This window comes from Telopea speciosissima, chromosome 7, assembly GCF_018873765.1.
Source record: "Telopea speciosissima isolate NSW1024214 ecotype Mountain lineage chromosome 7, Tspe_v1, whole genome shotgun sequence".
NCBI lineage: Eukaryota > Viridiplantae > Streptophyta > Magnoliopsida > Proteales > Proteaceae > Telopea > Telopea speciosissima.
The window spans coordinates 20,738,376-20,762,015 of NC_057922.1; the positions used below are offsets into that span (position 1 = coordinate 20,738,376).

General features: G+C 37.9%; 3 protein-coding genes across 8 annotated transcripts; all 3 read left to right on the plus strand.

Annotated features, from left to right (window-relative positions):
• The first annotated feature begins 1,895 nt into the window (after positions 1–1,895).
• LOC122667685 (pentatricopeptide repeat-containing protein At4g21190) lies at positions 1,896–12,721 on the plus strand. Of its 3 annotated transcripts, none has more exons than XM_043864064.1 (6): positions 1,896–1,945; positions 2,975–3,059; positions 3,152–3,250; positions 3,451–3,594; positions 3,704–3,916; positions 12,241–12,721. In XM_043864064.1, coding segments are annotated over exons 1-6 (867 nt in total). In that variant the 5' UTR covers positions 1,896–1,943; the 3' UTR covers positions 12,565–12,721. The 3 variants fall into 3 exon arrangements, with proteins under 3 accessions (XP_043719999.1, XP_043719997.1, XP_043719998.1); XM_043864062.1 differs by having other exon boundaries at positions 1,909–1,945; positions 2,975–3,056; XM_043864063.1 differs by lacking the exon at positions 1,896–1,945 and having other exon boundaries at positions 2,915–3,056.
• A 1,054-nt stretch (positions 12,722–13,775) lies between these two features.
• Positions 13,776–20,164, plus strand: LOC122667683 (tRNA (adenine(37)-N6)-methyltransferase). Of its 4 annotated transcripts, none has more exons than XM_043864058.1 (9): positions 13,776–13,917; positions 14,013–14,134; positions 14,242–14,435; positions 16,035–16,230; positions 16,348–16,440; positions 17,672–17,731; positions 17,857–17,931; positions 18,383–18,463; positions 19,668–20,164. In XM_043864058.1, exons 3-9 carry the CDS (start codon positions 14,395–14,397, stop codon positions 20,028–20,030), a joined length of 909 nt encoding a protein of 302 aa, XP_043719993.1. In that variant the 5' UTR covers positions 13,776–13,917; positions 14,013–14,134; positions 14,242–14,394; the 3' UTR covers positions 20,031–20,164. The 4 variants fall into 4 exon arrangements, with proteins under 4 accessions (XP_043719993.1, XP_043719991.1, XP_043719994.1 ...); XM_043864056.1 differs by having other exon boundaries at positions 14,326–14,435; XM_043864059.1 differs by having other exon boundaries at positions 13,789–13,917; positions 14,026–14,134.
• Positions 20,165–22,709: 2,545 nt separating this feature from the next.
• On the plus strand, positions 22,710–23,336 carry LOC122668342 (cell wall / vacuolar inhibitor of fructosidase 2-like). Its single transcript, XM_043864927.1, has one exon. It carries the CDS (start codon positions 22,710–22,712, stop codon positions 23,286–23,288), a length of 579 nt encoding a protein of 192 aa, XP_043720862.1. The 3' UTR covers positions 23,289–23,336.
• Positions 23,337–23,640: the final 304 nt, after the last annotated feature.

Genomic DNA, 23,640 nt, shown 5'->3' on the forward strand with positions numbered 1-23,640 from the left:
TTCTATTTTCCATCTTCTGATTAGTTTGCTGTTTATAATAAACATGTACCCTTCTGCATAGGATCAAACCATAAAAATGGGGCAAAAAGCTTTCCTCTCACACTCTGCTTGCTACCTGGATAGGATTTACCTTCCCCTCCCCGTGACGGTGACGCGACGACATCTCCGGTTAGGCGGCTTCGACAACGGTAAGTCCTGAGTTTGAATTTTCATTTTTGTTTTTAAAATTTTTTTCTTCTTTAGTTGTTCTTCATCTTCTTCTCGCTGTCATGAACCTGAACTTTGCCCCGGCGGCTTCTTCCTCCAATCAAGACATCTCCGGATGCAGCTTCTCTCTGGAGGCATCCTGTGCGGTAAGTCAGTTGCATTTTTTTTCCTGCTTGTAATTCTTCTTCTTCTTCCTCCCGGTAACGCAGTTTCCGGTCTGTTTTCTACTTTTCCCTCTTCCATTTCTCTGTATGCTGTAACTAGTAATCTGTAAACGATTTATTCCGCCCCCCCTCTTTCTTCTTCTTCTTCCTCAAGTTCCAGCTCCTAAGACTTCCACTATTGGTGGATTCGAGTTGAGTTTCAGTCTGAACCAACTGGTACCTCCAGTTCAGACTTCAAGAGTTTGTGGTTGGTGAAAAACCTAATTTATGGAGTTGATCTTGGTCAGTCTTAAGAGGCCTAGACGTTACCAATTTATACCTAAAATCTCAAACTAAACAAAGCTCTATAGAGTGAGCTCTCTCATTTGATAGTAGGTTGGGCTATCGTGTGTTGAAGAAAAAGAAGGTAATAGCCTCTTGTGCCTATATTTTTTTCTATATTAAACCCACTTCAATTTATATTTTCCTATTGTTAGCTATTATTTCTGGTGGATTATTATTGTTAGTATAATAAGTACTTACATATTTTAACAGTCCCTTCTGTTTTTTTTTTTTCTTTATATTTGTTATTACATTTCTTAATTATATGCTATTATGCTCTTAGTTTATTGATTTGTTATTTTGATGATATGCTTCTTTATATTCTATACTTTGTTCATTATTTGTTGGTTTTCTCAGATTAGGTCATTGCTAGCATAAATATACCATATTGCATTGATGATTCTTGAATCTTGATGTAGCATATAAGTAGAATTTTATAACTTCAACATGCTATTTGGTTATTTGCTATACTAGTCTACCAAATATAATGGATGCAAAAAAAAAAATAATACTTGGATGCCTTGGTCACCTAAGCGGGTAGGAGGCCCTCCAACGGTTGCCTACTGCTTTGAGAACCTTGCAGTCGACTAACTTTCTCTCTTCATACTAGTAGGTTTTTATACAAAAGATCCTATTCCTCGCTCAGGCAAACCGGGCCTGTGTTCTTCGTTCAATGGGGGGTAATGGCTTTCCTGTTCGCACAACCCAATCATGCTTTGTTTTAATCTCTATGCTTTGCTTTGTTTCAAGTCTTTCTTGAGATCCTTTCCCCAGGATGAAAGAAAGTTGATTGTGGCGATTTGATTGCAATCTTGTGGCTGTTCAAGCACAACGCATTTCCCTACTATTAAGTAGGAATATGAAGCCTGTTTGTTCATTCCAACCACGGCAACACCCTTTCTGATTGTCAAACAGATACAAAAAAATAGATTTTCCTTTTCACCATCCTAGTTCGTTCATTTCAATATTTGGGCCATCTCCTTGTGTTCGGTAATGATTGGGAATACTTTTATCTGGTTCTTGGTTATATAGGTGCCATGTTTGAAAGATTCAATCTTTGCTTTTTGGGGAAGTTTATAATTGTCGCCCCCCTCCCCCCCCCCTCACTCACAAAAAAAAATAAAAAATAAAAAAAAATCCCCCAAGATCCATGGAAGTTGTCATCAGTGTTCATGTCCTAATATACAGCACTGAACGAGTGTACTGGAGGAACAATACCCTCATATCGCAGAAACCAGTTTCTCAGGGCTGATGTACAGTCATATTGCTCAGTCCTTTCAAGTTTGAGTTATCACTACTGCTTTGTTTTTAATCAATAGAGCACCCTCACTGATGACCTTTCAATTGCTATCCAAATTAATATTTCATTGACCCATGGATTATGATTGCCCTATGGCTTGTGAATGAAGTTCTGTCTGTACATCAAGCCGTGTGCTTTAACATATTGGTACATTGATCTTAACCTTGAAGTCCACTGAATGATAAGTGGTTGATGATGTTTGGGTTCTTGCACTAGCCATATATATTTCTGGATATGCTGTATTTGATGAATCTAGTTTCCCTTTGGAACTGCCTTACGTACTAAATGAACACATGCCTGGTTCCGTTATACATTATATTGTGATTTGTGAAATGGAATTTATTTCAATTTTCATATAACTTGTATGTTATGCACGTATGATAATTGATTGATAATGTGAAATAGATACAACAAATATTAAAAAATGAATATTCAAATTATTTGCTCTAATTTTATTTTATAGCTAAACAAATAATTCCCGAATCAATCTATATCTGAATTTATTTTAAGTCCACTTCTTTGATCGAATTCATAAATTAACAAAATGATTTATTCTCAATTTGTTGCCTTCCGAATAATTCCCCAATCCAAATTTGTCAACCATTCTCTCTCTCTCTTTCTCCGGGATTTTTCCCCCTACAATTCTTTTTAGTACTCCCTCCCCCCTCGGTGAGTATCATGACTCTTTCTGACCACTTTGCTTGATCAATTTGTAGGCTTTGATTTCGTGGGTAGAGGCTCCATTAGAGGGTAACCTTCTTTCTTGTCTCAGCATTGAACGTGGCAGATTTTCAATTTGTGTCTTATTTCTTTGATGTTGTTTTTCTTTTTGAGGACAAGTTGTTTGTATATACCCTTGTTAATTTTTATGTTCTTTTTCTTTCTTCATCTGCAAATGACAACGTGGGTTTTCTATCGATTATGAGAATTTAGCTTTTTAAGGTATCTAATAACTTCAGTTCTTATATTTGGCTTCTCGCAGGATGCTTAATCTCAAATACTCTACAGCCATTGTTACCCAAAGATTGGAATCAGTGAATATTTCTGGAAAAGCTAATGCTGTTGTTGTAAGCACTCTCCTTAAGTTTGGGGCTATTATTTTAATGTTCTTTTTCTTTCTTTAATGTTGTTTGGATCTTTATCGGATGTTATTTCTCAGCTATGTGCTGCGAAAGGCCCAAGACCAAGATATCCACGAGTATGGAAAACTAAGAAGAGAATAGGCACAATCTCCAAGTCGCAAAAGCTTGTTGAATGTGTGAGGTCCTCTTTCTTTATTATTATTATTGTCATCATCTTAATCTGCATTGTTGGATCTTCTTTGTGGTGTTGATAATTTATGAGACACATTAAGCTTTATTGCATTTTCAAAATCTAAGCAAAATCTGGGAAAATTTTGAATTAATGTTTTGTACTTTTGCCATTTAGTAACTTGTGATTCTGGCTATGCTTGTTCAGATAAAGGGATTGTCAAATGTCAAAGAGGAAGTTTATGGGGCTCTTGATTCTTATATTGCTTGGGAGTTGGAGTTTCCTTTAATCGCCGTAAAAAAAGCTTTGAAAACCCTAGCAAATGAAGGAGAGTGGAAGAGGATAATTCAGGTATTGTTTATCATCCTTCTTTTCATCTTTCCCTAAAGAAAGAAAAAGAAATTATTTTGAGGAATATTTTTTTTAACTTATTCAAGTATGTTGGCTTATGGGGATGTAGGTGACAAAGTGGATGTTAAGTAAAGGTCAAGGAAGAACAATGGGGAGCTATTTTATGTTGTTAAATGCTTTAGCACAAGATGATAGACTTGAAGAAGCCGAAGAACTTTGGAACAAAATATTTTCTGAAAATCTGGAAAGCTTGCCTCGCGTTTTTTTCAACAAAATGATTTCAATTTACTATAGCAGGGGCATGTATGAGAAATTGTTTGAGGTATTTTACTTGTCATCCCATTGCTAACTTGTTAAATTGATAAGTACAAACATAATCTGTACTTATGGCTTTGTCATGAAGTCACATTATAAAAAAAGACTGTCATACTTATTACTTTGAAAAATGGAGCTTGAAGCTTCCATCTGACAATCTTCTGTGAAAACCAATGCAAAGGACATGGCCATGTGTAAAAAATACTCATGTAAATAGTCGACTGACTGCTCTGAATGCTTAAGTTGCCCACCTTTTGATGCATATACTTCAGTATATTCTGCATAGCCACTGTTATTTACTTCACCTAATTGCACATGTTTCAGTTCTAATATAATAGCTTCATTATTGTTAATTTAAAATTAGGCATTTACTCATGATCGGAGCAGCCTTCAGGTATGAAAATTGTCTCCTATATTCAGCCTTAAACCAAAAAAATAAAAAATAAAAAGAAGAAATTGGTGTACCGTCATTTCTGTGCAGCTTCATATAATGTATATGAAGTTCATAGTTGTTCAGTTTCACGAGCATATCGTGTGATTCAGATGCATGGTGGTGCTTCTATCAGGATTTGTTGAACAGTCCTATTAATCTTATTCTAATTTGATGAAATTTCTGTATTCCTATTGTAAGAAACCAAAATATGAAATTCTGATTTGGAGGGTCATCTCCTTAATCAATTCACCCAAAGGAGGTTATATTTATAGGAAGCTGTACATTGTACAAATAGAAATATACCCTTATTCAGGAGACAACAAAAAAAAAAAAAACTCAGCCTTATCCCAACTTAATGGGGTCAGCTACATGGATCCAAACAAAACAAAGTAGGGAAAACTGAGGTCTAAACAAAAAAAAAGGGGATGAAGAGATGGAGAAGAGAGGGATGGGGAATGAGATAAGAAATGCAAAAATGGAAAATGACAAATGAAAGATTGAAAATAAAAAGAAAAATGAAAAATGGAAGTAAGAGGAATGAAGCACAACCCAGTAAGTCAGGAGAATCTCATCTAAATGGGGTCTGCTACTTGGATTCTTGCCCTCCAATGGGATCTATCTGAGGTCATACTTGGTACAAGACCTAGATTATGCGTGTCCTTGCTCACAACTTCTCCTATGGTCATTTTTGGCTGCCCCTAGCTCTTTTAACTCCTTCAATCAGGATCATATCACTCCTCCTTACTGGGTTGTCCCTGGGCCTCCGTTGAACATGACCATACCACCTCAAACGACTCTCTCGAAGCTTGTCATTGATTGGGGTAACTCCCAAGTCAGCTCTAATACGCTCATTTCTTACTTTATCCTTCCTAGTTTTTCCACACATCCATCATTACAACCTCACCTCTGCTACACATAGCTTTTCAATATGACACTTCTTAACTGCCCAACATTCTGCCCCATACATCATAGCCGGCCGTACAACAGTCCTATAGAACTTTTCTTTAAGCTTTAAAGGAATACGATGGTCACACAACACTCCAAATACACCTCTCCACTTCATCCATCTTACTTTAATTCTCTGTGAAACATCATCCTCGATGTTACCTTCCGTATTTACCCCAAATATATGAAATAGTCATTTTGCAGTATTCTCTCTTTCCCCAATTCGCACCATGTCAGATCCATCATAGTATTAACTAAAATTACGCGTCATATATTCTGTTTTCGTTGTACTAATCTTAAAGCCTCTTGTTTCCAAGGTTGATCTAAATACCTCTAACTTAGCGTTAATCCCTATTTTTGTCTTATTCACCAAAACGATCATTGGCAAAGAGCATACACCATGGGGCCTCGTCTTGAATGCTCTTGGTTAGGTTGTCCATGATAAGCACAAATGGATAAGGGCTTAAGGCTGATCCTTTACCTTGATGTAACCCAATTGTAATTGGGAATTCCTTGCCTTGACCTCCCACAGATCTCACACTATTCACCACACCCTCATACATATCTTTAATTACATCCACATATTTACTCGACACAACTCTCTTCACTAGAATATGCCGAATTAAATCTTAAGGGACTCGGTCATAGGCTTTTTTCAGGTCAATAAAGGCCATATGAAGATCCTTCTTGCTATCTTTATATCGCCTTCTTGCTATCTCTATATCTTTCCATGAGCCTCCTCAATAAGTAGATAGCTTCTGTCGCGAATCTACCCGACGTAAGGCCAAATTGGTTCACCGAGATATGAGTCTCTATTCTCAAACGAGCTTCAATAACCTTCTCCCAAAGTTTCATAGTTTCATAGTGTGACTCATTATCTTTATGTTTCTCTAGTTATTGCAGCTTTGGATATCACCTTTATTTTGGTAGATCGGGACTACAATGCTTCTCCTCCATTCGTTTGGCATCTTCCTTATGTTCATAATCCTGTTAAATAGATTGGTTAACCAATATACCCCACAACCTCCTTGGGTTTTCCAGATTTCTATTGGAATCTCATGGGCCTAGTGTTTTGCCTGCTTTCATTTTTTTTTAAGGCTTCTTTAATTTTCACCACACTAACCTTTCTTACATATCTGTGGCGTGTGGTGTCTTGTTGAATAATGTAATTGTCCGGGTCATTTCTACTTGGCCTATCTCCATTTAGTAGGTTGCAAATATACTCATCCCTTACCAACACTTTTCCATCATCACCCTTAATACACCTTACCTAATCGAAATTTCTACTCTTCCTTTCTCTCATCTTAGCTATCTTATATATAGTTTTTTCCCCTTCTTTTGTGTTTAGGTTGATATAAGGATCCTCATATTTCTTCGCCTTAGCCGTCCCCACAATCTTCCTAGCTTCATTTTTGGCATAATAATACCTCTTTTTAACCTTTGGTTCTTTAGTCCTTTGTCATGTCTTAAAACAATCTTACGTAGTCTTAGTGGCTGCTTGGACCTCATCGTTCTACCACCAAGTCTCCCTAGGGGCCTGACGACTACCCTTTGTTTCCCCTAGTACATCTTTGGCAACCCTCTTAATAGTCATCATCTCGTTCCACATCACATTGGTGTCTCCCTCAAAGTCCCACTCTCCTTGTTTGACCACTGATCAGTAAATGTCCTTAGGGTGATGCAGAACCAAGGCAAGGTTTTAGGTCTCGGTTTCGCCCTTGGTTTCGCCAGGCCACGAAACTGAGTTCTGGCGAGATCTCGGCAAGTTGGTGTATTTTCTCCCGTCTTGACTCGGTGGTGTGTTTCGGTGGCCATATGGCCAAGATAGGTCATGAAACTTGATACCCACCCTATTTTAGGCCTTCTAAACACAATGAAAAAATTAGTTCTACAAATTCAAACCCAAAATGGTATTTTGACTACGGACCCTAGGTTGGTAGTCTATGGGTAGGTGAGCTCAACCCTAGGCTATTCCCCACAATATTTAGAATACATATAATTAAAGTAGAGGTGTAAAACAACTTAATTAAGTATTAGGAATTAAAAAACATCAAACCATAAACCATTTAAGCATTAGGCATCATATTCATAATCATACATGGTGATGATTTGACGGTTTGTGAATAATTGTTAGAAACTTGGAAAGAGACATAAATTAAACAATACAAGTGTAAGTGTGTAACAAGTTCTACCATTTGAGAGTAGCTAGTACTGAAATGAGTGTCGGTGGACATTGTATCACATATAAAATCTATATAGTCAACAAAAAAGTATTGATCATGAATTTATGAAAAAAAATACCAAAACCCTCTCTTGATGTTGAAGCTTCAATCTTGAATCTCCAAGCTTTAATCTTCATTTGAGGTGAGATTTACCCAAAAAAAGCACCAAAACCCTCAACTCCAAGTGTTTTTTCTTTATAGTAGGGTCGAAATCTCGCCGAGAGGGTGCCTTTTTATAGCTTGGTTTTCGACCGAGTCGAATCCAGATCGAGATATACCACGAGATCTTGACCGAGATATTGCACAAATCTTGTATCGCTTACCGTCTCGTCTCGAGACTTCACAAAACTGAGTTATTTTTGAGATCTCGCCGAGATATTGTACCATGAACCAAGGGTGTACTCAAGGAAGAAAAAGGAGGCTGCTGCCTACCTTGGCAGCTAGCACGATTTTGAGTCTCAACTACTGCTGGTGTAACACTGTTCCCATGGTACTGTTCACGTGAACAGTGCTGTTCTATGGACTCTATTGGGTTGTTATGTTTTAATTTTTGAGTCATGTAATAAACTAATGAACCGGCTGGTGCAATTGGTCTAGTTTAAGTTATGGTCAGCCATGTGGGCTAAGTTAGTAGTCTTGGATATTTACTTTCTAATTTCATGTTAGTAGTTAGTTTCTATTTTCATAATTAATAGGTGATTAAAATAGTAGTTACATCAATTAGAAGCTGATTGTGTTCTGTAATTTTGTAATCCAAGTCAAGGATCAAAATTAGAAGTTTCTAATTTAGGACTTTCTAATTTTGTTCCCTTGCCTTTATTCTCTTTATGACAGTCAATAAATACAACTCAAGAGGCCATACAGGCCATGATTTCTATTATACAAATACTACTGCTTGCATGTTGCTTCAATGAAGCTATTTCCATGGTGTTCAATCTTGGTGATGGAGCTGGTGTGTGATCCAAGTTGATTCCTTGCGGTGGGAAGCCAAGGAGGTTACTCTTCAGTCCTTGTTCTCTTTTTTTTTCAAGCAATCCAGCCATTAGAAGACATCCCCACTCCAGCCAAGAACCACTGCTGCTGCTCCCCTGCTTCTGTGACTGGTTTGAACCTATTTTCAATACTTTCTATTTCCATTCTCCCTCTTTCCTGCCCTATCCAGCCATCACTTTTCTTCCATCTTTTGAGCACCTTTTCCCCCATCCTAGAGCTCCACTCAATCCCCATTTCAGCCCCTTCTGATCCGTTGATTGGCCTCCACAAGAAATCTCTCCAAAACCCATTAAATCCCTATTTCCTAGCCTGCTACTCAAATTGGCAGAGAAGAAAAACCTTCTACAGATCTGTTTGCTTAACCCCTTGTTTCCTACTGTCCCAGACCTATCCCTCCACACTAACCTCACTCTTGAACTAAACCATACCCTATCAAATCATCCCAGCCTTAACCCATCGAACTGAACCAATTTTCCCTGTTTTTAGATTCTGTTTTGGGACTGGTTGAGTTTTCATTCCTGTCCTACATTATAGGGACTCCCCTTTTCTTCTCCACCACCTTATCTTAGGGTACATAGGTTCTCTCCTCCTATGCTTCTGTGCACGACTGCACGGAGGCACAAATCCAGGACCACAAGTCTATGTTGGGTGGTTAGGCTCTCTCTAGGGATAACCTTACAGTCCTTACACACCATTCTGTCTGCCCTTCTTATTAGGAAGAAGTCTATTTGGCTGGTATGATTCCTACTTTTATAGGTAACTAAGTGCTCCTATCTTTTTTCAAAGAAATGTTCACAATGGAAAATACAAAACACCCTCATCTATATACACCTTTAAGTCCTCAAATGCAAATGAAGTTAGCATTTTGTCGAAACAAAAATTTACCAAAAAAAAAATAAAATTAGTTGTGAAGTGATGTAGATCAAAACATGAAGAAGAAGAGGCCAAAACACTGTTCACGTGAACAGTGTCACAGCCCCTTGATTTGGCTTGGTGAGAATATTCCTAGAAGAATCGTGGGGCAGAATAGTCTTTTATTTATTAGAGAATTCAGGTACTGGAAGAATCCTATTCGAGAGTTGCTGCTGCTGCACACAACCAAGAGGAAGGCTGCTACACACCTGTGGCTCTGTTTTATGCTCAGATTCTGCTACACCTTTGGAGGCTCAGATCTCTGCAACCATCTGCCTGATTGGAGAGTTATTCGGTGCACAACCTACCTTGGCACAACCATCTGCCTGATTGAGAGCTATTCGGTGCACAAATGTCAAATTTGCATTCTGTTTGAAAGAAACAGAGGTCGGGGTTTGAACCTCCAGTACTGCATCTCTTTTTTCCTTAGGCTGATAGCATGCTCTGATTGCTCCCCAAATTTATCAAGATGTATTAGGTTGTGTTATCTGTTGACTGGTTTAGGTTTTGGAAGTAAAAGGAAACAATCTGTCATATCAATGGGTCCTAGTCTGTCTTTGTAAACTTCATTCTCATTACATGAGTATTCTCTGTATTAACAGCAGATATGACCCTAAAAAATCTGTGGACCTTGGTGCAACGGTATGGTTACTCCATTGTGACCAAGTGGTCATGGGTTTGAGTCTCTGGAAACAGCCCCTTTGCAAAGCAGGGGTAAGGCTGTGTACATTATGACCCTCCCCAGATCCCACAGTGGCGGGAGCCTTGTGCACTGGGTTCGCCCTTTTATGACCCTAATGCAGATAAATGGTGGAGGAGGATTTATTTAGCTGACCCTAAAAAATAGTTGTGATATGTCTTGGTGAATGGAATTAGTTGGTTTTTTTTTTTTTTTTTTTCTTTTTCTTTTGAAATAAATAAGTTCTCTTTGAGGGGCAAGCCTACATCCCTCCTAAATAGATCCATTTTCAGGTTCAATTATGAAATTTTCTGCTATACACCCGCCTTTCATTTATTGTAATAGCATTTTTTTCAAATTGAGAACTTGCTCAACGCATTCAAAACTTCCCACTTGATTTGTAAATTATCCTTGATTACTCTGTTCCACTTCCGTTTGCCCACTTACTGTTTACTTTTCTTTTTAAATAAGAAGGGTGTATCCAATGCACTTGGCTCCCGCCACTGTGGGGTCTGGGGAGGATCATAATGTACACAGCCTTACCCCTGCTTCGTGGAGAGACTGATTCCCGACTTGAACCCACAACCACTAGGTTACAGTGGAGCAATCTTACCATTGCACCGAGGTCCGCCCTCTGTTTACTTTTCTTTTTGCTAGAGCTTAATTAGATCCAAAATCACCTGAGATGGCACATGCTTCTTACATAGCATAGACTTGCATATTTGTCATACAAGTTCGTCACTGAGTTAGTCTCCCAATCATGAAATAACATAGTGCATGTAAAATTAAAATGACAGAAAAACCACTTTTTTTTTTTTTAAAGAATGAAAATAGAACTCTGAGTCACATTGATCACATTTTTCCCTTCAATAACCAGTGAGCTTTAACTAAATCAAAATGTAGTTGAAAGTTTCAATTTCATTTGATTTGGGATGCTAGAACTCTGTTTAAACAGATGGGAAACTAGACTGCATGGAGCTTAACTTTTGCCATTTGTTCAAAAATCACCCCCTCTCTTTCGAGGTGGGGAGCTGCCTCTGAATATGATTTGTCCCCTGGGTGGTTCCTGCCTGGGCATTTGGAGGTTGGCCTGGCTAGAGCCTAAAACACCAAGCTATGACACCATGTGCATCTAAGAGGTCAAATTGCTTGTTAGGCAAAAAAAAATGTGCATCTAAGAGGTTTACCATTTTATATTGCAGTTTGAATGGGACATGAGATGGCTGTCTCTTGTGTTCAGCTCCACTAGGAAGAAGGGAGTTCTGTTAGTTTTATTAGTAGTTGGATGGCTTATGCTTATAGTCTTTCTTCACAGTTGGCTTATGGGTAGGAAGGTGCATGACAGCATTGACAGGGGCTTTTGTAGTGCATGCCACTTGATCTGAAACAACAGACTACTTGTGTTATGTTAATTAGACCATCCATTAACTGGATTCCTATTCATGGCCTTAGCACCCAAATGTCTGAGCATTGAATCCTTCATTGACCAATGAGAAATCTACCTTTCTCTATCACATTTCTTGAATAGTTGCTATTTTGATCTGCTGCTTGATTGTAATGAGAACTTTGGTGTCTCTGTTTTCGATGGTTTAATTTAGCTCTATGGGTCATATACTAAAACTTGAAAACTCTTCATGTCTTCTGTGTCAGTTGCATTTAAAAATAGGGAGGCTGAAGTGTAAACAATACATAATTATAACCCAAAATATTTAATTTGATTGACATAAGGTGTTGTTTCTTCATATCTTGATTAGTTAAAATTTAAGTTTCAGATATATTATGTTGCATTCAGCTAGTCAAGATCTTTGGTTTGCATGAATGAGCCTAGATTCTTCTCTTTTCTGCCCAGTCCATTATTTGGAGCAAAACAAGCTTTAATAATCTTTAGGGGTTATTATTTTCATTTAGCTCTGTAATATCACATTAAACGAATAGTAGCTTGTAGAAGTTACCCGCTAGCTTAGTCTGTAAGGTCTTGTGCTAGTAGCAGCTGAGACCTGGGATCGAATCCTGCTTCACCCTCTGTGATTATTTACCTTCCCTCTCCTCTGCCCAGATGCGCAAGTTGTCCAAAACCAATTTCGTCAAGCATTAGTATATAAATTTTCATTGCATTATAGGATCTCAACTCAGGTCATCTCTTGCAGGTATTTGCTGATATGGAAGAGCTTGGTGTCAAGCCAAACACTTCGATTGTCTCAATGGTTGGGAAGGTGTTCCAGAAGCTGGGAATGTTGGACAAATATGACAAGTTAATGAAGAAATATCCTCCTCCAACTTGGGAATACCGATACATCAAAGGGAAGCGTGTTAAGATTCAAATAAAGGACTTGAAGGATTTTGATGATGGGGGTGGTAAGGATCTAGCTGATTTTGAAGAAGAACTTGAGAATGATTGCAATGAAATTGATGAGGAAGGTGTAGAGAGTTCAAATGAACCCAAAGATGAAGCTGTTACCATATCATCCTGATAAGTCTTCTTTGATACTGTACTGAATACCTCGCCAAAAAAATATTGTTATATATTACCATTTACATTTTTGTAATCTATCTTTACAATTAATTGAAAGGAAAATCTTATTGTAACCAAAGTGGTGAATTAAGAAATTATAACCTTACTTTCTTGCCCCTTTAAGATTGTATTTTTTTTTTTTCTTCCAATGATGGTAAATCCTGCCATTTCACGGCTAAAGTCAACTATATACCCCAATGTATGATGTAAATCCTATTTGAGTATATCATATTTTGGTGTGCACCCTTTTGCACTTTTGGATTTTCAAGATTTTTTTTTCTTCTCTTTGATAGTTTGATAAACTTTAAAAGCATTAAAACCTGACATATAAGCAAGGGATCTTAAGGCCTACCCATCTAAAACAATTTGCCCTGCACCGGTAGGCTCGATATGAATCAACTGATTGAAACCTTAGCTTGGCTTGACAGATTACTAAATTATTGGACTCAAGCAACGATCAGTTAATAATTGAGTATTCTCAATACGAGTTAGTGTTTTGATAGTCGCTGGATCTGGGCCGATTGAGTATTGTGATTGATTGATAATTGATCGTTTATAGTCTGATTATTGATTATAGCCCGTTTGAAGACCTTTTGTAGTCTGATTAGTCAATTAACCCATTGAAAGCTAGATTAGCCTGATTTTGGACCAATAACTGATTGACTAAATTGAAATATATATCCATGCCCTGACCTATGAAGCCCGATTATTTAAACTAGTGGAAAAGGTTGGGACCTTAAATTGTGGGGATCAGTTAGGCCCGACCAAAACCGATCGACCAAAACCGATCGAACCCAATCGGTTGACACCCTAATGCAACCGATATTTTGGGTCAACTATAATTGGATTTCTCGACAAGATTCGTAAGGTTCAGTACTGATTCTGCTACCTCGTACCTTGACCATAAGCCTTCTAGGTTCTTGGCCAATTAACAAAGCAAGTAAACTAGGAAGGTTATTAAAATGAGAACCGGGTCGAAACGATTCCGATCCGGTACAATCCTAGATCGAAATCATCTGGAGCTGCGGATCCACCATCGATTTGGATCTGGAGCGGTTGATCCACTGTCGATTCGACGATTCCTATCTAAATCGGCAGATTCGACCGATCCGATTCCAATTTTAAAAACGTCACTGACTAGTCTTCTGCGGTGCCTCAGGGACGCAGAACAGCATCGACGCCGAAGCTGGTATGGGGTTTTAGTGTTTTGAGAGGTTTCTCATGGCCATGGCTGCCTCCGAAAATACGAAATGGTTTAGGGCGTCCATCGCCTTAATCGTTGCAGCGGTTTCTACTTCAGTAGCTGTTTCAGGTACTTGTCTACCTCCGCTGATCAGAGCAATCTCTCTGATATCGATTTCATTTTACAATATTAGAAGAGCTTGATTTTGTTTCTTCGTATGGAAGTTCTCATTTTCAGGAGGAAGTCGAGGGATTGGACTTCCAAGATTCGTGAGCTTGAGATCTCTCTCAAGGCTTCCTTAGAGAAATGTGCTGCTGAGAGGCAAGGTAGAGTTAGGGCTCAGCAGGTATTTTCTTTCAACCTGAAAGTCTATTTTCACTTATCTTTGATACTGGATTCCAAATAAAAGTGGAAAAAAGAATTTTTATTTAATATGTGGTTATGTCGTTGTAGGTTAACAATGCTATCATCTTTGGGTTCTTATGTGGTACATTAATCTAGACGAGTCCGTGATGTTGTTTGTACTGTTCCTTGTAGGCTTTGAGGGAAGCATTGACAAAAGTCACACAACATAATTCTGACAAGTTGGAGATAGTATCTTACCCCATGACACCCATTGCTGTTGTTCAATCATGCTTTACCACAAGGTAATTCGGTTATAATTATTGATATTCCTATCTCTTTTTCTAAGTTCAGTTCCCTTTTTCATTTCTTTTTGTCTTTCGTACTCTTCTAGTTATTATGTTGAAGTTCTAACCATCAATCACACACCCATATAAAATTTAAAGAGAAAAAAAAAAGGGCATATGTAGAGAGTTTAAAGGTGCATCTATTGCAATATACATTGAGAAAAGGGTAACAGACAGTGTAAAAAATGCATAGTTATATTGAGAAATGGTAATCCTTTGACCACCTAGTAACAAACAGTAGTGACTGTACATTAGGCTGATCGCTATAATGTGATCAGCATGATAATAACTTTAGTTAGGTACATTAGGCTGATCACTGCAAAGTAACCATGGGGTCCGGGGTTGGTTACTTTACGTAATTGGTAGGTGTCTTACATGCTTTATGTGGTGGGCAGATATGGTTTTGGGCGTTTAAGTTTGTAGTCAATAATGTCGAGTGGTAACTTGTACAAGGCCATCATCACTGCCATTCCTTCCAATGACAGCCTCTTCTCATAAGGGCTGCCTTTGAATAATCTGCTATTCCTCTCCTTCCACTCACCAAAGTATTATTGGAAGGGTAGCCCCACAATGGCAGGAAGAGATAAATCATGTACAATGACTGGGGTCCTGTAATTGCTTCAACAGTCAGATCGGAAAGACCAGCTCTGATGGGCCCCCTTCCTCCTAAGGGTTTTATGAAGCTGACCTTTGATTGTGCTTCTTGGGTTACTTGAACCCATCCAGTATTGGAATAATTTACATCTAATGTGGGGAGTTCCTTGGTGTGTACTGGTGGTCTATAAGTGTAAGGGAATTACTGAGAGCTGAGCTGCTGTTCCTGTGGGCTGGCATCTCTGATGTCTTCGGAGTAGGATATCAGCAGGCCATCGTGGTGGGAAATGGGCCCAGTATCTGTAGGTATTTGAGTATTTCCCTAGAGATTGATGCAGTCAGATAAATTATTTATTTGGCTTCTACTATGAACTCGTTGCATTGGAAGTCTCTGTCTGCTAATGATTGTGTATGTAATTTGGTCAAGCAAGGTGTTGTTAGGCCAAGATTGTGTCATGGGAACTTCTGACTGCCAATTTTACCCAACTTTTTGGGTGGGTGAGAAAATTTGTCCATGAAATTAGTGAAAAATCTGGGCTCCAAAAGTCTGATTGGAAGAGATTTTCTGAATGAGAGAGAGAGAGAGAGAACGAGAACCTGAAGAGCTAAGAACATTGACGGAGAAAAAAATTTGGAGCCTTTGTATCAGCTCTCTTCTTTGTAGATACTTTTATTGTGGATATTGGATCTATTTGATGACAGCTTGATTTTAGTTTGATGGAAAGAGTATAAAATTACATGTGCTCTTATCTTTGTTGCCATAAGATCAATTAGGTTCCAAAATGGCTTAGTTTAACAAATGTGAATTATCTCATGTATATAAAAATCTGTTTATGGTTGCATGGCATGTATATGCCTAGTGTTTGACCAAGGTACTTGTATCACACTGGGATATATATCATATAAATAAAAATATATATGTGAAAATATCCATCACTTTCTTTCACTTTTTCATTTATGCAGAAATGGGACACCAAGGCAACCTTTGCTTGTACCTCTTGCTAGGGCATGTTTAATATTGGATTCAAGCCGGGTTCCTCCAGCAGCCCTTGAAGGTCTTGGAGAATATTCTCATTGTTGGATTCTTTATGTTTTTCATTTAAATACAGACCTGGAAAAGTTATGGAAGCAGCCATCTAAATCAAAGTTCAAGGCAAAGGTATGTCTATGATACTCCACTATTGTTATTTACATAGGATACGTTCATTTACTATTTGTTTCTTATGTTCTTGAGATTTCTACCAAGGGGTGGCTGGAAGTGTTTTAACATGGACAGGTGAGAGTACCAAGACTCAAAGGTTGCAAAATGGGAGTTTTTGCAACTAGATCTCCACATCGACTATGCCCCATTGGGCTTACAGTTGCCAAAGTGAGTGTGAATAATGCATGCATATATTATATATCTTGTATGACCCACAAAATGTATTGTGAATATTTAAATTTTCGGAGTGTAGTGTCAGGGGCAGTAAAGTACCAAAATTGCACTATAACTTAAAAGGAGAATGATAGATTAAAAGCCATTGCTGATCCGTACCTTAATTCTTATACTTGGAATCTCGAATCTCCTATGAGGAATATAAACATCTTTTGTGGACATAATGGAGCCCTAAAAGGAAAGAAATTTTGTTACCCCTTTGTGTAATACAACATTCCAAACAACTACACTTCATATGGCTATGGGACTTGTTCAGCAATGCCATTGTAGGATTTATAGCAGGGTGCATTCCTGACAAGATGACGGAGTCAACTTCTTCATGGACTATACTGAAGTTCATCGGTTTGCACTCTGCCTGAACTAACTTAACATCAGGTCCATGGTTTGTTTCGATCTTCATATCTGCCTTAGCTTTTACTGATGAGGGCGCTAGCTGATGGAGGGGGAGGATAATTTGACACAGCCTTCTTGTATTCTTTTTTTCCTATAGCCTTAGCCTAGTCAATACACCATCCTTAAACCCAATAAAGTTATGAATGGAGGTTAGGCACGCCGCTAGCTTTATTGGAGCTAGCGGCTCAACCAATGGGAGGGGCAGGGGGGGAACTTTTCCAGGGGGGGGAGGAGAGAGGCACACACAGTGTTGGGCACAGCAGTAGTGTACCCAGCCTTTACCCAGACATTATTTAGTTTTTTTTCCTGTGAAGGGATGTGGACTGTAAGCTTGTGTACCAGCATTTCTAGGTGCAAGGGATGTTACAACCAGATTGTAACCTTACTTTGTTGCCCTTTTTGTTTGAAATTTCAGTCGAAATGACCGAAATTTCGTCCTATTTCAATCGAAACCATGCATTTTATTCAAAGGGTTCCAAAACATGGTCAAAATTTCACTGAAACTGTGAAATTTTGACGGAAACTTGGTAAGGCCTAGTTATGCACTTGCTTTCATTTCTACCTTTGTCAAAACAAAAAATATCAAGAAATTTTGGTCATTTCTATTGAAATTTCAAACATCACGAGAGAGAGGAATGTAAGTTATTTTTGTCAAGTGAAAATTTTGCCACAAAAAGTGAGATCATACTTTTATTTAGTAGTAGTGTAGCACAATATAAATACATATATTTATCTATCTATCTAAAAGAAGTTTCATCCTTCGGTATTCTAGGTGGAGGCAGTGCGAGGACGTATGGTTCTTCTTTCTGGTGTAGACCTGGTTGATGGCACAGTAAGTTTCCCCTATTGCTTTTGTGATGCACACATTGTTAAACTATCCATGGGTGTTTAGCGCCTTGCTTATTGGTCATAGCCCCAAAGCGGTACCTTAATTGCTACAATCATTTTAATCAGCAGCCTGTACTTGATGTCAAACCTTATTTACCATATTGCGACAGCATCCCAGGAGCAACAGTGCCTAAGTGGGTAATGGTAATTCTCTCTCTCTCTCTTTTTCTTATATGTATTCCACTTGCCTTCTTTGTACAAGATATTGGTGCAATTTCTCTGTATTAGGAATATATATATATTTTTTCATAGTACTATATCAAAATTGTGTTCTTACATTTTGGAAAGTGAATAATATTTTGGAACTTTCCCCCTTCAATGAGGAAAATTTTATCCAGAAAAATGAATCATCCTGTTCCGACCAGCAAAACTGATTTTGAGATTTACACCTCAGTGTTATTTAAAGATAGCTGTTGTCAATATGTTCCTTTTCTGGCTACATCACCCCTAATCAGTACCTATGCAAACTTGATACTTATGGGTACAAAATGTATTTCCTAGGCCTTTTATGGTTCAACTGTCATAAAGATTGATAAAACATTTTTATAATTATTTCTTGTATTGTGTTGCTATTAATCCCATCTAATCTGTGCAGGAGGACAATTTGTTAGCTGTTGCATCTATCAACTTCTCCCAGGAATTCTCTTCCACTCTTGCCAATTTCTGGGCGACAACTGTAAGTTTTAGTTGCAATTAATCTTTCCAACTATCAGCTCCAGTCTATTTTGAATTTAGAAAGCCTTGCTTCTTACAATTATCTTTATTTTATTGATTATTTAAAATTCAAAGCTACAATGGTTTCTAGAAATTTTCTGACAATGGCTTTTGTTCAAGGATTACTAATAAGTTAATCTATAGTCTGGGTTGTACTCAGTGACGAGTAGTGAGAATTTATGGACACAGTAATGAAAAACAGAACAACTGTAAAGAGAGAAGAAAAAATAAAGTAGGAAGTTGGAAGAAAGGATTAGACTGCACCTGGGAGAAGAGAGCTGAGAGGAAAGAGCAGAAGAAGAGAGATCAGAATGGTCGACCAAATCTGGTACAGACTGGCAGCAGTTTCTCAACCATGAGAGAAGACCCAGATCCAGTATTCTATTCAATACTTCATTATTCAACTCTGAGAATCGATGGGGTTACATAGCCATTTGAAGATGTGAAACAGAAAATAAGACCTATTCAAACTCCATGACTAACTTCGAATCGCAATCTGCAACAGAGAGAGAATTTAAAACAAGCTTGAACTCTACTGACTCCTATCCTGCTAATAACGATAACTAATCCAATATAGTGAAATAAAATTCAAATTTCAAGCTATCCCCATATAAAAGAAAAAAATAATGGTGATACCCCTATGGAACCAAAAACCAGGTTTGGACCCAATTCTTCTTAATTTGAGTTTTTCCAGTCTGGGTCAAGCCAGTCCAGCCAAGGAAGTTCAACTGCATCACTGAGGAATCTAGGCAAAGGTCTGAAAAAAGCAGTCAAAGCACATCAATGTGGCACCTACAATCTGATTAGTATAAATCCCATATGGACTGACCCTCTTATCCGATGAAGTGTACATCCAAATCTTGGATGCTTCTGAATACTCTGCTGTTAGCTTTCTCTTTTTCTTTGTTCGTCAAAGAATACTAACCCCCCCTTCCCTTTTTTTTTTGGGATAAATAAGAATGCTATTCTTTTTGGGGAAGCATATCATCTTTGATTCATGTTTTGAGATAGAACCAAGAGGTGGCCAAACTGATTGGGAATCCAGATGCTCAAATCGTTTAACTATTGACTATGAGCCAGAATTACTAAAGGAAGCATATTGTAACTGCACCACATCATGAAATGCAGTCTCATAAACTTGTTCTTTACTCTCTTTTTTTTTCAAGGAGAAAACATCACTCTATGCATCACCAGATGAGATCCAGAGCTTGATCAAGCAGGTACTTTCATGGGATATACGGTCAGTTTCACAGCGCAATCGACCTCATAATGTCTTATGGAAGATGGAAAACTGTTCTGTTGGTGATATAAGTTCAGATTTGGAAGGAGATGAAGTTTCTAGCAATGAGGGCGGGCAATTTCTTTCTAGTGATATAACTTATCATCTAATGTTGGAAGGAATTGACATATCATACAGAATTGATGTTGATCGTAACGTTATTGTAGAGAAAGCATCTCTTTCTCCTGAAGTCCACAATGGTATTCGAAACCGCTGTAATTACATGATGTGGAGAGATGGAAATGGTTAATTAATTCAGTTCAGGGACTTAAATCTTATGATTTAATTAATTTGTGTGTTATAAAATTGCCTACTACTGCATTTTCTGCAACAACATTGAACTGTATTATAGTTTTCTTACCGAGGTTTATCTTGAACAGTGTTTAAGAGGTGTGTGTGTGTGTATGTGGTTTATTCATAAAGCAGAGCGCTATTCGAATCTACTTCAACTGTTTACCCTGTCTTCATCACCAACTACTACCTTTTCTTCAAGCCAACAAGAAGTAGTTAAGAATTGTTAAGTCCTAGTTGAGTAGTTTACATTTTAAATTGTAGTTGAGAGTGTTTTATTTTCTGATTTTATTTCTACCACTGCTGTTGATACTTCTCCATCGTACGACCTTACTGATTATGATGCTCTATCTTCTGGGGATCGTCTAACTCTCATTTGTGATAGGTGCATGGATTCGGTCTCCAAATATAGCAATTGGGCATCCATTGCTCTGTTTTAAGCTAAGTTTCACTTTGCTTCTTTGAGTTATGATTTTACAGGAAGTTTGTTGGCATAAAAAACCATTAGTATCCTGTATGGGTTGCTCCAAGCGGTAGCAAAAGGGTTCAAGCAAGTAGAGATATGGGTGGTCAGTGAGGAGCTAGTTACTTGGTTAATGCAAGGCAGTCACAAGGGTTGGGTGTGTGAGTTGTTTGATATTCTGAATCAAATTTCAGTACTTGTAGCTACGTTAGATGTCTCTGTTATCTATAACACAAGTTCTTTTATATTTATAGCGTCTAGGATGGCTATCACTGTTAGAGATAGGAACCTAGATACTTGTGTTGATAGCAATATAGATTTGTTCTTATTTTATTAATGGGAAAAGGTTCTCCAAACATGAGGAGGTGAACGCCTACACATGGATTTTTTTCCTCATTTTTTTGAGGGAGAAAAATTCTAAAATAAATCATATTTGAGTACGGGTGTAAATCGATTTGGAATCGGTTATTCGGTTTCGATTCGGTTCCAGTGAGTTTTGGTGTGATCCGAAACCAAACCGAGAATCTAATAGGTTCTGAAATACGATACTCAAATCAAACCTGCTTGGTTTCGGTTCTTAACTTCTTTTATGTTTCAAAATTCGGTTCTATTCAGTCCTTACACAGTTCGGTTCTGGTTCTTGCACTCGGTCCATATATTATAGTATATTAATTCATTATAATATTATAGTATAATTATAGTATATTATAAAATATAATACTAATTTTTTTTGTATGAATATCTAACACTAACATTAGTAATAAATATTATAATATATTAGTATTATAATGAATTAATATACTATAATATATGAGTATGATAATATAGTAATATAACTAGTATCCAAATTTGGTTCGGTTTTAGTTTTGGAATTCGATGCGTTGGGCTCCTCTGTAGCACGACATAGAGTGTAGCGCACATTCAACGGCCCACAGTGCTTGGACACGCAGCCCAACACCCCACCTGTGTGTTGGATTGTGTGCCCGAGCACTATGGGCCATCGGATGGTGCGCTACACTCTGTGTCGCACTACCGAGGACCCAAATCCGAATTCGATTCCTATGTTGGACCTAGAACAAAATGAAAAATCCACCTAGTCAATGTCCCTGTGTGTGCTACCATTGGTCCTCAAGTTGCTGTAGGAGCCACACGACTGAGTAGCGTTCTTCTTCTCCCCCCCTCCCCCCAAAAAAAAGAAAATAAAATGACATCTATCTTTTAGGGGAAAAGAACACTAACTGATCGCGTGGTTTCTATGCCCTGACACAGAACCACATAAAATTACTGCTTTTCCCCTAGTGAAATTAAAGATCTCATTCAAGCTAATCCTTCTATACGTGTTCTCATTGACTAACACGTACTGGTGCAGACACTACACGACCAGACAGCGTCAGGCGCATCCACTTGAGTCTTGAGTCTTGAGTCTTGACTATGGACTATTGACCACTTCAGCAGATTTATCTCTGTCAAAAGATAAGACCGAATCCTTTAATGATTTTTGCCTTTATTACTTATGATATTAATCTATTATTATTATCTTCCCTTCCGTTTTAGTATTTTTGGTAAATAATTAAATATCTTCCCTCCCGTTTATGTTGATATTATTACCTCATTAATCTGTACGTTCCATATTTTGTAACGTTTCTAATTCAAATCCTTTCCTCATCGAAAAAATTCAAATCCTTCCCACTGTAATAATAAGGACCTAGTGATCTCTATTTGGTCGCATGGTCTCTACACAAGAGTTTCGATCAATAGGTAAACATGTCTGAATATCTACCCAGAGGCAAAAGCATCATCTCACTATACCCTGTGAGAGGGCATAGGAAACACCACCAAGTAAAGATCTTTTTTCCCAATAATATATATAAAAAAATAAAAAAAAAAAGGGAAAAGTTTTTATACACGGCTATGTAAGCCGTATAAATGAGAGAGTGGGAGTTTCAAGGCATTAATTAATGGGTGTGGGTTTATGACTTTTCCAACTCTTGGTGAGAGTCGACACGATATTAAATCTTCCCCAACCCCCCACCCCCCCAAAAAAAAAAAAAAGATTTTCCTTCCACTTATGTGTATAGTATTACCTCATTTCATTCTCTTACCAGAAATGAATCAAATACATATATAAATTCTAAGGTTTCTCACAAAAATTCATCCATCTATTAACCAACAATCATGGCTTCAGCCCCAATTACTGGTTTCTCAGTTCTTCTTTTCACTTTCTTTTTAGCTCTTTCAATCTGTTTCTGTGATGTTTCTGCATCAGTACTGAAGGAAGACTTCATTCAGCAAACATGTAAGAGCACAGACAACTACAACCTCTGTGTTTCACTGCTTCAATCTGATCCTCACACCGAATTAAAGTCGAATCTCCCCGGCATTCTGACTATTTTCATCGACATTTCAATCAACAAAGCGACTAGCAATCGTTTGTATGTTGAGAATCTCCTTAAGACAGCGAAAGACGAGGCGGCGAAGAAATGCTTGAATACTTGTAAGGAGAATTATATTTCAAGCATTTCTAATCTTCAAGAATCATTACCTGAATTGAAATCTAAGACATATTGGGCTCTGAGGATGGATTTGTCAAAGGCTCAATTGGGTGGTCATATCTGCCAATTTTCAGATTCTCCTCCTTCTTCCTTCTGTAAATCGAATTTGAAAAGTAGAAATGATGATTTTGATCAATTGTCTCGCTTCAGTTTGAAGGTTGTGGATCTTATTGATCCCAATCACAAGCCTCCTTTGGTTTAATGACTAAGAAGGAGCCAATGTAAGGTAGAATTTTTATTAATAAACTTTGTGGTGTTTGCTTCTCATTCTGTGGATTAAAATAGTTTCCAATGCTAACATTATTTTTGGGTAATTTACGAAACATCCCCTGAAAATGGAACGATACTCAGATCACCCCCTCTTATTTGAAAATACTCAGAACAACACACCCTGCATTAGAGCCCTATACTCAGATTAATTAGTCCCTACCGTTAACGTGACGACCTATGAGTTGAGCGCTGGCCGTTTAACCCCAGGCTGCAGACGAGCTCGACCCAAGATCTTGAGTTTCATTCCCACCATCTTAGTTTGGTCTTCCATTTGAATGTTTTCC

Bases quoted from the DNA above. Each gene is read 5' to 3' on its own strand.
- LOC122667685 (XM_043864064.1), top strand. The intron at 3,060-3,151 runs GTAAGCACTCTC...GTTATTTCTCAG, and splicing joins GAAAAGCTAATGCTGTTGTT to CTATGTGCTGCGAAAGGCCC. The intron at 3,595-3,703 runs GTATTGTTTATC...ATGGGGATGTAG, and splicing joins AGTGGAAGAGGATAATTCAG to GTGACAAAGTGGATGTTAAG.
- LOC122667683 (XM_043864056.1), top strand. From the start codon at position 13,827: ATGGCCATGGCTGCCTCCGAAAATACGAAATGGTTTAGGGCGTCCATC. The intron at 16,441-17,671 runs GTGAGTGTGAAT...TCGGTATTCTAG, and splicing joins TTGGGCTTACAGTTGCCAAA to GTGGAGGCAGTGCGAGGACG. The intron at 17,732-17,856 runs GTAAGTTTCCCC...TTTAATCAGCAG, and splicing joins TAGACCTGGTTGATGGCACA to CCTGTACTTGATGTCAAACC.
- LOC122668342 (XM_043864927.1), top strand. From the start codon at position 22,710: ATGGCTTCAGCCCCAATTACTGGTTTCTCAGTTCTTCTTTTCACTTTC.